Genomic DNA, 16,222 nt, shown 5'->3' on the forward strand with positions numbered 1-16,222 from the left:
ATACCATATTAGAACAAAGTGGTTAACAATTCTCTTTTGACCCATCTAAATCAAATTGTGTTTGTAATTCCTGCTCAAGAGATTTACAAATGAATTATCATTTTGATTTCAGCCAAATCTAGCACATCAGCCTGGTTAACTGGTATAATAATATCTATATTTTGTAATACATGCACATTAATGCATTGGTGTCAATATTTAAGGCCACATCCTTAAAATCTGTTTGAAATGGACCAACCCATCATCAGTTTGAAAATTGGTCAGTTACATTATGGATTTTTTTTTATATATATGAAAGGACAAAAAAAATTGAGAAACCCTTACTATACAGACTGTAAAACTCTATCAACAGTCTCTGCAATTTACAGTGTTTAAATGATCGGAGGGAAAAAAAAAAAAAAACAACAACAACAAGAGATCCAAGAGGGATCTTGGCGCCCACCAAAGATTGATCTTTGTCTGAGAAATGAAAGAGGAATATTTTCTCTACTTTTCAAACTTAAACTTCTTTTTTCTGATGATGGTGGGCTAAAAAATAAAAAAATAAATAAAGACATTCATTTGTAAGTGGAATTTTTCCAAGTCAATCTGCCATGCTAAAGCAATTTGATTTTTTGCCTTATGAACAGGTGATTGTTGTCTGATGAGATTCTTACACACTCACATGGCTTTATAAGCTTTGTATTAAAATTACAGACAGGTTAGATATGATAGCGTTTTCTTTCACAGATTTAATTTCAGTTTAAAAATAAGACAAACAAAACATTTAGAAAAACGATGTATTTTAACAATTATACAGTTACATATACATGTATGATAACAAAATATAGTTGAAGGACAACTTGAAAACAAGGTTAAAAACAGCAAACACAAGAGGTTTTTTGGTACATGCCTTTCTAATGCGAATTTCATAAGTACTACAATACTACAATGTAGTTGTAATGCCACTGGTTTTGGTGTATTTACATATATATACAACCAATTATCTACAACAAGCATCCTTATATGTATACCATTTGTTCTCCATGATCGTTGCATCAATAAGTTACACGCATTTCCCGAAATCCAGTTTAATATCTTTAAATGCTGTTTTAACATGCAATGCTTAAATAAATTTACAGTTGATAAGGCATAATTATTTTAATATCCATCTTATAGAAAGTTTAGCTGCTATAAAAACGATCTAACCATATAGCTTATACTAGTGACACTGATTGATCCAGGTATGCTTTACTCGAAAATGCCCAAGGTATTTGTCGTCGGTTTGTTAAACACTTAAAACATAATCACCAATAATGAGAAACATAGTTTTATCATTTGATTTCGAGGATAAATACCATCACCTGATGCTATGCTGTTGTTTCATTATACTGTATTTTCACAAAAGTCTTCACTCAGAAATCACACATCGTCATTTGTACCACAACATACTTTCTCCCTCATATTTACTACATTAAAGCTCAGCTATGTGTATGTTTTTCTCAATGCATACTTTTTTTTCTCCTAGAAATAAAACTCTTTCTTTTATATAACTCAATTTGTGCATTTCACCCATACTTCACTCTATAGCTACCTTTTCACCAGGAAAATATAAGCTTTTTTTGCCTTGCAATCTCACTTCCATAAATTGATCATGCTTCCATATCTCTCTAAGACAACTCTCTCATCCAGGGTGTTTGAACTAACACCCAGCCAACACTTATAACTGTTTCCCTGTAGACATACAGTTGATGCTAGAGACCTCACTGGTTGATGTCATCACCATACTGCACGAGTCCATCACACTATAGCTTATACTCGACAGAGCTTCGGACATTTCTACCAAGTTCACAGCCTGTGTGAAATGATGGTTTGATACCCCAGTACTGCTCATTGATTGTGTTGATAAAACTCCTTCCAAGGTGTGCGAGGGCGTTAGAGAGTCTAAAGAGGTGGAAGGCAGAAAGTGAACAAGGTCAGGTAAGTTATCGGGAATGTCAACCTGCTTGGCCAGGCTGTCAAGAAGACTGTCGCACAACATGTGATCGATTGTCAGGTGAGTAGATGTAGGAATCTCACTTTCAGCCATGATTGTATCTATGATGCTAGCAGTGGAGTCATCCTGTTGATCTTGATGGTCCAGTGAGTTCCACATTTCCATACCATCTTGCATCGCTGGTGCAGACATGATGGATGAATGATGTACCACAGCAGGACCAGGAGATACCGCTGGACTTGGGGCGGACACTGGGGTCAGTGGTTTTGATGGACTTGTCGGAGCAGAGAAGGGGATCCCCTGTGAAATTGATAATGCTTCCTCTCTAAGGCACTCAGGTTTGGTCATAATGCTGGTCTTCTTACACAAGCTTGTCAAGGAATTAAGAATTCCTGAAAAACATCATTGTACAATTTTAGTGCATGTTTCTTCAATATTTACCACCCAACCATGATCAGTGTCTAAAAATTAGCAAATCCTTTAACTTCGTTTGAGGTTTAATACAGCACAGAAGCTTAAATAGGCAAGTCAGGAGATACACTTTAATGCAATCAAGTAGGGTGTACGGATGAAACAGTGAAATTTAACCATATGACAGTTTTTAATAAGTAAATTTGATATAAAGGTTTGCTGATTAATCCACTATACAAACCTGGTCTTAGACTGGTGAGGGACAAACGGTCAGTTGCCCACTGCATCACTGCCTTTACAAGTGTCTCACTGGTGGCTGAGGCGGTCATATTTTTGTATGCCTTATACAGCGGTTCCATCATAAAGCTGAACTGTGTACACTTAAGGAAAGCATTTTTAGTAACTGGTAGTGGTCTATTTTATGCTTTGATTTGATTAGTTAAAGCCGGGATCAGATTTGAGAGGTGGGCTGTAAAGCTGGAGTATCTGAAAAGTCACTAACCAGTAGTTAGTACCTGGCAACTGCCCCACATGGGATTCAAACTTGTGACCCTGAAGTGGATGACAAGTGGCAATGTGTCGAAAAATCTTAATATCCACCGAGTCACTTGTTTTCAAATTCACCCATTTAAAGATGCTCCAACACCGACAAAACATAAATGGTATTCATCATTTGAACAACAATTGGTGTTAAATAGTGTATAAATATGTCTAATTTATACAAAAATAATATAAAATTATTCATATGCAATCAGTTCTTTGTTCCATAAAGGATATAGTGCCACAGAATTTTTTCCGGACGCAATTATTTTTCCCCATATTTTTAACTTGAAGTAAAATTAGAATCTCAAACTTTTCAATGGTGATAATGGTGTTAAGTAAGTAACTTTCTTCACTGAAAAATACTAAGTTGTCTGCTCCTGATTTTGATAGTGAAAAAATACCATTTGTCATTGGTGGAGCATCTTTGAAGTGATTACTAATTAACTTTGTAAAATTCTTATCCAGACTTACTGTATAGTTGTCATTTAAGTTCTGTAAATCAATTTCACTTGTTATATCAAAATCAAATGGTTATTTTTTTAACATCTTGAAAGCAAATCCAATTTTATGATTCGCCAATAACATTACCTGCAACCAACTTATATGTATGCTATGCTCTTACCGCAGTTCTTATAATCAACATCAAAATTCTTTGTTTGTGAAGCAATAATTATAGCATCTGATGAAGAAAGTACTAAGGTTTTGCTAAATTAACAGACTTAGCTATGTGGATTAGGTTTATCATACTTAAAGAATATCTTTCACAAAATGAAACCCAGTTTGTTCGAATGTCTAAGTTGTGTATGATCGACGACCTCCCCTTACTAGTGCTATATTGCCACCAGGTGGTGCTCTGGTAGATAATTTATTAAACTGCTTTAACTGATATAATAGTTTTACAAATTTGATTGCTGTTTATCTTAACTAACAAGCTACAAGTTTATTATTGATCTGAAATCAAGACAAGGATACAATCCAAAATTTCCAGTTCTTGGAGGTGCGATCACGAACATAATCTGCATACAGCTTGTCCATATCATACTTAGGTGTCTCCAGGTTGTCTAATCCTGCGGCTGGCAGACGGTTCTGTAGTGCACTACAAAATAACAACATTAGATGTTTTAGATGTGTCCATTTATGTATCAAGCTTACTCTTTACACAAATATTCTGTACTGTGTACCCTGATCACAACAAATCTAGCCTCAAAGGTTTCGAACATTTTAAATGTTTTATCAATGTGACAATTTTTGAGCAATTTGTACAGAATATTCTCTAACGAAGAAAAGTGATTCCTCATTTTCTAAGAAGATGTTTTGTTTTGTATATCATGTTTTGAGATCAAAAATGTGATCATGTCATCTTTTATTTGGATTCTGTATACACGTTTTCATGTACACAAACAACTCTCTGTAATGAGGAATCACTGGAGTTTACCAAAGTGTTGGATATATGTAGACTGATTTACGGAAAAACTGTGGTAGGATTTCCTCATAACTATATAGCTTCAAAGCAAAACGAGTATGTAAGCATGCCACATCTACAAAATTTACTAATAAATAATAAAAACTTTTTAAAAGGATATATCTTTGTTTCTGAAATAAAACAAACACAAGCATATGGAATGCATTAGGATATATATATACATATATAAATATTACATTCACATGTAACAACCTATTAAAGAGAAAATCATTATTAATGTGAACACATATACAAATTACCATTATAAGTTTCCTGATGAATCTGTAAGTGAAACAAAAGAATAAACAACAAAGCAACAACTTAAACAATACATATTACAATAGAAACCTACCACAGTTTCTGACAACAGAGATGACTGTTGATGTCGTATTTCCCTTCAAATCAATAAATTCAAAATTATCAAATCTGAAAATAAACCAATACAGCATTTTACATGCATTTTCTAAACTTATGGTTTAGAAAAAGAAAACCTGAATTTAAAGTAAATTCAAATTTAAAGTTGATCCAATCCAACACTTTGATTGAAGTTTACCTGAAAGTGATAAGAAATGGTTGTAATATTAATGAAGAGTGAAGTTACTATCAAAAGATTATTCAAAATAACATTACACTAAAATACAATATCATGTGGTTTGATGACGAACTTTACACATTATTTATAAAGTTTCAGGACTTACTGAATGTCAGACCCCAAGGCTTGTATTTCTTGCCGAAGGACACTGATCTCGTCTTGTCGAGCCTTAGACTCGGCCCTACCCTGGCAGCAGTACATGGCAGCTACAATATGGAGACGTGTCAGAAATTTGGGTGAGGGCACCCCCACACAAACAGGGGGTGTCGACTTATACCTAATCTAGACTAATAAACAACACATACAGTTCTCTTTCCACAAGTCAACAACACAGCAGCAAGGCCATCTACAGGGCAGTGACAGATGCCAGAATTCCCTCACTTTATCCCTTGCAGAGGAGTTACCTCTCTTTCATACCAAGTTTTAATGTAACCTCCCATTACTAAGGATTTACCTCCCCTTAACTCTGGCACAGGAATTATCATGCAGGCGTGAGGCATGGAAAGAGGATTGCAATGATTGTATTGTTGATTCCCTAACAGACCCTACTCTAGGGAAACAGGAAAACTTAAAACACTATCTAAAACATTAAAAAAAAAAAAAAAAAAAACAATAAAAAAGAATTCTAAAAGCTACCTACTTTTACACAGCATGGCCGACTTGCTTTCTTTTGGTGAACAATCTTCCAGGGCTGGAACCAACTCTCTCAGGGTATCAAATCCTTTCTGTAAGAAAAAGCAACTATCCAGATGAACAACAATGGTAAAACACAATAAAACATTTATCCAGATAGGTAAATATTGTCAGTATTATCAACAATTCATGCAACAAGCGACTAGAATAAACAAACCTGTTTAAAACAATCCAAGTGTTCCGATTGTAGAGTACCACTAATTTCAGTAATTTGTGTATGTGTGTATATATTAAAATTGCAAGATAAATTCACAGTGTCCGGTAAAATATATCAGAATAACATGTGGTGCATAAGAAGTATTATCAACAGGATTTTCCATATGACACGGGATCCCTTCAAACGCAAGTGGGTAGGATATGAATCACATCAAATTGGTAATATGGGACAAAGTAGTAATTCCAACCGTGTGGACAAATAATGTCAAATGATAATAAAACTTGACGACCTTCCTCTAGTACGTTTGCCATTTTTTTTTGATGATTCCTCAGGAAAGGAATATAAGTGACTAGTCCCTGTTTTATATATTTATATGCATCTATTACAAGATAACAATAGCTATATAATGTAATAAATGAAACTTTTTAGCCTTTTTTTTTTTTGGTGGGGTTAGAATTGTTTCAGTCAACAAACGAACCATTGAATAATTTTAAACAGGTTTTTCATTCACTCGGACTCACTCCATTACAATTTAATATCTGACAAGGTTAATCAATCTTTATAAAAGTTTAATAACAAAATACTGATGTCTTTAATTACTCTTTGGTAGACCCACCTGTTGTTCACCTACCTGATTGAATCATCATTTGCACTTAATTTCTTACATAGGATAACAGGCTCACTGACCAATGAGTGACCATATCAACTATCATTCCGGTTCAATTTCCTGTTTGCATTGCCCAAAGGCTGGAAAATGAGCTAATGTGTTTATATGCAGCAACCACTCTTCAGTTTTTCCTTAGAGACCATTAATGTGACGTCGCTCCCGCCAATAAAGAGTGGAAGAGAAATAGCTTGTTATTTCAATTTTCTACCTATCACACTTAACCATACAAAATCACTTTTTAAACCAGCATATAATACAAAGAAAGATAAAAGCATATCGGCCGAATTGGCACGATGCAAACCTGAATTTTGTCTCTGCGTTTATATTCTGCCTTGATGTGGGAATCTCTCTTATGTCGTGGGACAGGATTGGCAGGGCGTCCACATTTGCGTCCCTGTTTTGGAGACGTCCCAGAGGAAGAACAGTTTCCATCTGATTTGCGTCTGGTGTTCTTATCATAGTGGCCATTCACCTGTAACATACATACAAAGAAACAGCTCTGTTAATTTTTTGTAAGGTATTATTACTATTATATAATAAAAACCAAATATAAACAGATCCAAATCAATTGGTTTGGTCAGTCTAAACCTGCGATGAACTGCATTGGCTTAGGAAAATGATGTAACATGAACAGGATAAAACTAAAAAAATATACTGGCCAGTATTTTGGATCTGAAAAAATGTTGAAAAATGTAAAAATCTAGAGTAATTTTAACCTAAAATTGTAGCATTTTAAATTGTTTTTAAATTTATGACAAGCCAATGATTATTCTAACGTTAGTTACAATAGTTAAGGTTTTATTTTCATTTTTGCCGAGAGATTTGCTGTTGTTTGTACGGGAGCGTGGTAACTATTGACTCCCAAGATCAAATATTACTGTGACCCAATTTTTTTAGACAACGAAAACCTTCAATCACAGAGTTGGTGTTTTTTTTCTTTCAAAAATCCAGATAAAAAATTGTTGTTTTAAAACATGAAATTGCAAAGATATAGTGTTCAACATCAGACATTTATTTTCATTGATGAAAAAACATGCATCTTTATTTTGGAAATGAAATAACAAGACTTTTGCCAGGTTACCAAAAACCTTAAAGTGAACAGTCGGGCAAGGATGGCTAAAGTCGGTAAAAATGGTGTGAATGTATCCAGTATAATTTCTTATGAAATGGAAAAATAAAATCTCTCGCCAAAATCTGTCTGCGTACGAAGAAATTAATTTAAAGTATAGGAATTCTAAAATGTCCTCCCGGCTGACTATGTCCTTGGTTACATTTACACGCAGCCTGGCTTTCAATGCTTTCAACTTTTCTTTACTTTAATGGTCAGAACTGGGAAACGTAAGCAGAACTTGGCCGTCGTATTAATATGCGAGAACTTTTGGAAGGCCAATGAACGCATTTAGACTGGTTTTCTTTGCCCGACTATTCACTTTAAACTGTGCATAGAACTCTGAATAATGGTTGATGTGCGCAATTTCAGATATGCGTAATTTTAGATATGTAAGTATTTTGCTTAGCAATATAATTATCAATAAATTATTTTTCTTTATTTCATTTCAATTCTTAAATATAATTTTAATGTTAGTGAGTCTATAGTAATAATAACTTTCTAAAGTAATTTTTTATTTAACAAAATATGCATTAATATTCTAACCTATTTTATTGTATAATGTGTATTAAAAACCAGATACGTATACATATATATATGTTTCTGTAAAATCAGATTATTTCCCTTGTATAATTACTTTAGAGTATCATAATTCTGAAATAGACTATATAACAGTAAAAATTCTAGCTGACTTGTATGAAATAGACTATACAATGAGAACCAATTTCATTGGTGGAGCGGAGGTGGTCCGACCTATCATTGGCTAAGCTAGCAATAGACAAATGACGTCATTCAAGGGTATATATTCCTTTGCGCACCACTTTTGATTTCTTGCCAGTTCAGCCGTCGACAGGAACGCACAATCTATCGCACTACTCCACATGCCATAGTAGTTGAACGGTGAAAATTCACCAAACTGGTGCTCAAGTTGGACATGTGTTACCGTGATTGTATCAAATTGATGAATTTAGATAAATTATGGAGTTTCGACGAAGAAAATACGACCAGAACATCTGTGATTGGAAGACTGGACATTGTCGGGGACTCAGTCTCCAAGCCAGGCACAAAGCCGGCAGTGAACATGCATTAAAAAATCGAAAAAGAAAATATTGTAAACAAATAGAAACGGTATTAAAGTGAAACATATTCAAATAAATACCTTAAGCTTTGTTGATATGTCCTTATCCAATTGTGTGATGGCAGCATTTATAGTATAAGTTGTTTCGTAATCGTCAACAACCTTCATCGTGGCTTAGGGCTTGTACAAGTTGATAGCGGGAGCTTTATATACCCATATCCCATAATGCATCTGTGATCTAAATTTAGCGTTGAACCCAAAGTATAATTTCCCACGAAATTAAATAGTTTCATAGAAATTGTTTTGAAAACAATGTCATATATGTAAAAAGATCAGCAAAATATTTCTGGCGTTAGAAAAATGTTGGGACAATATTCGAAAACCTGTTTATTTTGCCATCGAATATCGTGTGGTATTGTAAATACCAAATTTTATCCATCGTCTCGCGTGTTGAGATCACGTAAACACCGAATTTGTTTCCGAAGATTTTGTATTAGCTTAAACATCTTGAATAATTTTAATGATTTGAATAAACTGTTTATGTGTAATATATCTCCAATCATACTCTGCAACAGCATCGTCCTCAAACCTGTTATAGGCCTGATTGCGGATACATTTATTCTGTAGCTCGATATCGAACTATATTTGAGCATTCCAGTGGTCAGTTTACTTATGTTACCCATGAGCATGATAAACAATTATAATCGGTTATCTTTGGGATTGATAAATAATAACTTAGGACTTAACTCAGATCTATAATCCAGTACAATACATATATGAAGCCATGTCTGTTACACAAAGTACAGTATATGAATGCAAATCTCTGTATACAGTAACCCGCCAATATTACATTTTTTTCATTTCTGACTTATAAAACAAAATCTAAGTTAAAATTTGTTTAACGATGTTCTATAATGGAGGCAAAAGGTATAGCTTTTCGTATAGGCTCTACCATGCAGTGACAGCCGGTTTGAGCCGGTTTCTACCGAATTCACTCTAGTCTAATATAGCTCATATACAACATGTAAGGCCAAGTGCTTTGCTGAACTACCAAAACTTGAAAGTGAAAGATAAAACAAAACAAAAAATGTCAAAGAAATTTCGGACAACATCTTAAAAGCAGTCAAGTCAAAGTTATTTATGCATGCTAGTATTATAATTTTAATACCGACCTGATATATAAACTCTATATTTCCACATGTGCTTCATTGTGTATCGTATGTTGAATAAAACAAATCGAATTAATGTTAATTGATGTGTTGATTTGATTTTTGATGTTGAAAATTGAAGAAAACAAAAAAAAACAACATACCAAATGTCAGCGTCATATACATGTATGATTCGTAGCTACTAGCTGATGAGTTATTTTATTTCGAAGGCCTATATACAATTATCATCCTCGACATTCCAAGGGTATAACTGTCGTTAAATCCACTCCTGGACTATCAGAACTGTCTCCATTTGAACAATGATAGTAACCCATGGGCGGCCTTCGATTATGTACTGTTAAAAAGCATCTTACGTTCCCCTCGACCTCATTCACGCTATGACATTCGCATTAATAAACAACGTTGGAAGACATACAATGTTTTTATATGTGTGTGACATCAGAGATCTAATAAAATCTCTGGTAACATTCAGCTTCTGAAATATGAAAATAATCAAAACTTTCACTATACAGTTTTAATTGACACGGAAAATGAAATGCCAAAAAAAAAAAAAATGAAAAGAAATATTATGAAATAACCAAAAGCATATTGTTCTCGAGAGTAGTTCGTGTTTTAATGTTCACTTAGAAACCAGTAAAATCCTATTTAACCATTAAACTGTGTCAGTTGGCAATGGGAGTAAGTTGCCTTGGAAAGTGACATAATGAAGTAGGCTAACCATAGGTGTTTAGCACGTACGCTGGTAAGTCAAAGACCCACTATAAAGACTAATATTATCTCTATATATTAGTCTATATTGGGTCTTTGACTTACCAACGTGCTAAATACCAACGCGCTAACGCGTGTTTTTTATTACAAATTCTAATGAAGTAGACGAAGTGATAGAATTGTCTTTTGACAACAGCTTTTTTAGATTTCATTGAAAAACACAGGTACTTAGGCGTATCTTTGAATTTTGACGCGAAATGAGATGATATCGACGAAATTTTAAAATATATAACAAAAAAATAAATGTCATGAGAAAACTTAAAATGACTCGTGTTAAATCGTGACTTTTTTAATTTATAAAACATTTAATATTGCCTGATGAGTATTGAGTATGGCTGTGAATTATGGGACAGTTGTACCAATTCAGAATCTGAAAGACTAGAAAAACTAAATTACTAGCAGCCAGAATAATAACTGGTTTACCATCGTATACTAGAAACAATTTCTTATATTTTGAGAGCGGTCTCGAAAAATTATCTTTCAGACGAAAACGTCGTAAACTTTCTCTTTTATATAAAATGAATAATGACCTTGTTCCCGAATATTTATACACATTATTACCACCAACAGTAGGTCTACTCAGCATTGTCAGTATGTAACGAGAAATGGTGAAGATCATGAAATACCCTTTTATCGCCTATCATCAACTAATTGTTCTTTTCTTTCATCAACACTCCATTTATGAAATGATTTAGATTTAGTCTCTTCCTACACTTCGGTCATTTAAGCAAGCATTACTCTGATCATAACCGACAAAACCCCCCTCATAAATATCTATAAATAAATATGTAGGCAAACGAAATTTGAATCATACCAGACTCGGACATCGAAGTAATCCATTCCAGTATGATCTTTTTCTGGTAGGACTAGTGGAGAACCAACTTGTCCATGTGGATATCCATGTTGAAATTCTTTTCACTACTTTTTCGAATGTCTACTTTATACCAGACAGAGAAACAACTTATAAAATCTGGCTTCTTGATAAAAGTGAATGTTTCCATTGATATAAATATAATGTTTAATCAAAGCGAAAACTTGTCTGATGAAATTAATGAAAATTTATTTGTTCAGGTACAAAATTACATAGGGTCCAGTAGCAGGTTTTAGAAAAAAAATTATCCTTTTTTCCCTCTAAGCCACACGTATATTTATGTATTCACTTTGTTGGATTTTGGGAAAAGGTCTTAAAATAACTAGTACCCAATTCCTTGTCATACGTTTTTGACAATCAATACGTTTAAACTATTAAACTATGGAGACCACTGACACGACACGACGTCAAAATGAGCAGACGGCAGTGGTTGATACCACATTAGTTTGGTATAGTAATATAGTGGGTGTGTAGTGAAAATGTAAATATATCCACCACAACAAACATTGATGCAGAAATCAGTAATGGTTGTTTCTCACCTTAAACCAAAACCTTTATAGCCTAGTACATTTACTCCACTTGGCATCTAAACTTATCACGATTCTGCATTTTCTCATTTAGAAGTTAAACTGATTGTGCATATTCATCGCAGTAAAAATATATTGCTGCAGAAATTAATCTCGACTGTTATGGCTATCAGCATTTTACAACTTGCAGCTAAACTTTATTCTAGAACACATTGAAATTCTCAAAATGATTACTGTAGCTATACAGAAATCAATGTCATTTGTTAAGATAACGCCGTTTCACCACTTACACCAACAGGGTACATAATTTAGACTCTTGGCTGTGTCTTGGAATACTCTATCCTATTTGCATGTTCTATCTATTGATATATGCCATTTTATGGAATATGAAGTTATTTGGATATAAGAAATATGGGAAAATAATGTTCAAAAATCATGTCAAGCATCTGCAATATCATTTTGGCAGAAAATTCAGTATTTGTCTTATTGAATTTAATCTTATTCTGTCTTTTGGATTTGTTCATACAGTGGCTTTGAAAGAAATGATGAAATTTATTTTGGAATGAAATGATGAAAATTGTATATATCATACATCAGGCAACGTTGACAAGTACCTGGGTTGTGAATTTAATAGATGAGGATGTATTTCTGACTACATTGTACTTGCTAAAAAATGTTCACCAGTCTCTACATTTACCTTCAATTGTGGAATAGTTACCTTTTCCCGTGGAATAGTTCACAAACTATTCTACAGCAAAAGGTAACAATTCCACAGTAGTAAGTGATGATAGTAGACTTTGCTCCGACTATACCTCAAGCTTTAACAATAGATGACATTATAGCCATGTTTTAATTATCATGAATATACATGAAACATGCACTATACAAAATAAATAGTCATTTGTGTAATAAAAATATTAATTATGATTTTTTTTCGTTGCATGGGAAAAGATTTTCACCCAAATCACTTCCTATTCATATCCAACTATTCATTATCTTGACTATTCCACAGTTTGAGGTGTTTCTCATACTTAAAACATGGCACTGAATGTCACTGGTCCTCTTCACTATTACACTGGGTATTGTTTAACTATTCCACAGCTCCAGGTAAACCATTACTAGCTATTTAAACCTTGAGACCTATTCATGATTCATTTATTATTTATTTACCTCACTCGGAAAACAAGAATCATGATTTCATGCTTTTTTGAAAGATCCATGCACAGTTACTATATGGTACTCACACTGAAACATTCACTCAGTTTAGTTTTCGCTGTTCAACATGGAGGATCATAAATACGTAGCTCTGTATATCCAGTAGTGATGATTTTTGGATATGAATTGGAAGTGATTTGGGTAAAAATCTTTTCCCATGCAACGAAAACAACAACAAAATTTCATAATTAATATTTTTATTACAAATATGAATATTGATCTTGTATAGTGCATGTTTCATGTATATTCATGATAATTAAAACAATGTTTTGGATATATACACAAAATAGTGAAATCATGTTGCAAAAAGAGTGTGTTTTTTGAAAGTATTCCTTGGGAATTATTATCTTCTTGAAAGGTGTTGGGATGTAAATTTGTGTGATTGATGCTATTTCTAAGGAATATGAAGTGACTCTTATATACAAATATGGAAAAATTTCATTTTGAAAAATTCTGCATTTGTCTCATGGGATTTAATCTTGTCTCTTCTGGATTTGTTCAAGTGCATTCTTTTTTGGGTTATGGATAAAGTGTCTGTGAATGAACCAATCAAATTCATTTTGTAATGAAGTGATGAAAACTGTCTACATATATATCCAAATGTACGTATATCGGTATTATGAAAATAAGTTTACAAATACTGCGATCACCACAACGTTGACAAGTACATGGGTTAATCTTTAATCCAACTCTCCGAGGATTTAATTTATGAGGATGTATTTCTGATTACATGCTAAGTTATGTTCACCGTACCTAAGTCACTGCATTCACCTTCAAGTGTGGAATAGTTACTTTTTTCCCGTGGAATAGTTCACAAACAAGTCCACAGCAAAAGGTAACTATTCCACAGTAGTAGGTGATAATAGTAGACTTTGCTCCGACTATACCTCAAGCTATAACAATAGATGACATCACAGCCAGGTTTTAATTATCATGAATATACATGAAACATGCACTATACAAGATCAATAGTCATTTGTGTAACAAAAATATTAATTATCGAGGTTGTCTTTTTCTATCAAGATTGCTATTATATTTCAAATACGACCGCCACCTCATTGTGTATTCACTTATTCATTTATATAATCTTTCCAATCTCGTAACATTTGCATATATATATACTAACTTGCAGTGATAATACATGATGTTTGAAAAATAATAATATCATATCATCCATATGGCCACTATGTAATACAAGCGATATTGATAATGAAAATAAATAAAAATTGAAAGTGGTCTGTTCACAATAGAAGCCCGATTATCCATGAAAATTCGTAAAACCATTCGTGACGAGTCAAGTAACTTTATTCGAAAAAAAAATCAAATTCACATCAGTGAAAATCTTGCATTAATGCAGAAATCTGTTAGTTGTTCTGGATAAAAGCATAGCACAATATTCGATAAGACCTCAACCAATAGCGTCAACACCAGGGTGATTCATTTAAACCTTAACCAACAACGTCAAACGCCAGTGTGATTCATTTAAACCTTACCAAACAACATCAAACACCAAGGTGATTCATTTAAACCTTAACCAACAACGTCAAACGCCTGGATGATTCATTTAAACCTTAACCAACAACGTCAAACGCCAGGATGATTCATTTCAACTGTAGCCAACAACGTCAAACGCCAGGGTGATTCATTTAAACCTTAACCAACAACGTCAAACGCCAGGATGATTCATTTAAACCTTCACCAACAACGTCAAACGCAAGGGTGATTCATTTTAACCTTAACAAACAACGTCAAACGCCAGGATGATTAATTTAAACCTTCACCAACAACGTCGAATGCCAGGGTGATTCATTTAAACCTTAACCAACAACGTCAAACGCCAGTGTGATTCATTTAAACCTTCATCAACAACGTCGAATGCCAGGGTAATTCATTTAAACCTTAACCAACAACGTCAAACGCCAGGGTGATTCATTTAAACCTTCACCAACAACGTCGAATGCCAGGGTGATTCATTTAAACCATAACCAACAACGTCAAACGCTAGGATGATTCATTTAAACCTTCACCAACAACGTCAAACGCAAGGGTGATTCATTTTAACCTTAACAAACAACGTCAAACATCAGGATGATTCATTTAAACCTTAACCAACAACGTCAAACGCTAGGATGATTCATTTAAACCTTCATCAACAACGTCAAACGCTAGGATGATTCATTTAAACCTTAACCAACAACGTCAAACGCCAGTGTGATTCATTTAAACCTTACCAAACAACGTCAAACGCCAGGGTGATTCATTTAAACCTTAACCAACAACATCAAACGCCAGGGTGATTCATTTAAACCTTAACCAACAACGTCAAACGTCGAGAAGGATGATTCATTTAAACCTTAACCAACAATGTCAAACGCCAGGATGATTCATTTAAACTTCAACCAAAAATGTCAAACGCCAGGGTGATTCATTTAAACCTTAACCAACAACGTCAAACGCCAGTGTGATTCTTTTAAACCTTACCAAACAACGTCAAACGCCAGGATGATTCATTTAAACCGTAACCAACAACGTCAAACGCCAGGATGATTCATTTAAACCTTAACCAACAACGTCAAACATCAGGATGATTCATTTAAACCTTAACCAACAACGTCAAACGCCAGAGTGATTCATTTAAACCTTAACCAACAACGTCAAACGCCAGGATGATTCATTTCAACTGTAGCCAACAACGTCAAACGCCAGGGTGATTCATTTAAACCTTAACCAACAACGTCAAACGCCAGGATGATTCATTTAAACCTTCACCAACAACGTCGAATGCCAGGGTGATTCATTTAAACCTTAACCAACAACGTCAAACGCCAGTGTGATTCTTTTAAACCTTACCAAACAACGTCAAACGCCAGGATGATTCATTTAAACCGTAACCAACAACGTCAAACGCCAGGGTGATTCATTTAAACCTTAACCAACAATGTCAAACGTCAAGAAGGATGATTCATTTAAACCTTAACCAACAACG

At 34.0% G+C, this 16,222-nt stretch overlaps 1 protein-coding gene across 1 annotated transcript; it reads right to left on the reverse strand.

Moving 5' to 3' along the window:
* Positions 1 to 387: 387 nt before the first annotated feature.
* LOC138327099 (uncharacterized) lies at positions 388 to 8,924 on the reverse strand. Its single transcript, XM_069273086.1, has 7 exons — positions 8,768 to 8,924; positions 6,802 to 6,972; positions 5,624 to 5,708; positions 5,090 to 5,189; positions 3,902 to 4,025; positions 2,628 to 2,757; positions 388 to 2,367 (listed from the first exon to the last, which is right to left on the reverse strand). The coding sequence occupies exons 1-7, from the start codon at positions 8,852 to 8,854 to the stop codon at positions 1,700 to 1,702; spliced, it is 1,365 nt and encodes a 454-aa protein (XP_069129187.1). The 5' UTR covers positions 8,855 to 8,924; the 3' UTR covers positions 388 to 1,699.
* Positions 8,925 to 16,222: the final 7,298 nt, after the last annotated feature.

This window comes from Argopecten irradians, chromosome 1, assembly GCF_041381155.1.
Source record: "Argopecten irradians isolate NY chromosome 1, Ai_NY, whole genome shotgun sequence".
NCBI classification, from domain to species: domain Eukaryota; kingdom Metazoa; phylum Mollusca; class Bivalvia; order Pectinida; family Pectinidae; genus Argopecten; species Argopecten irradians.

Coding starts and splice junctions, on each gene's coding strand:
- LOC138327099 (XM_069273086.1), bottom strand. CDS start 8,854: ATGAAGGTTGTTGACGATTACGAAACAACTTATACTATAAATGCTGCC. Junction 5,709..6,801: donor AACGCAGAGACAAAATTCAG/GTTTGCATCGTG, acceptor TTTTTCTTACAG/AAAGGATTTGATACCCTGAG. Junction 2,368..2,627: donor CCTCACCAGTCTAAGACCAG/GTTTGTATAGTG, acceptor GATGTTTTTCAG/GAATTCTTAATTCCTTGACA.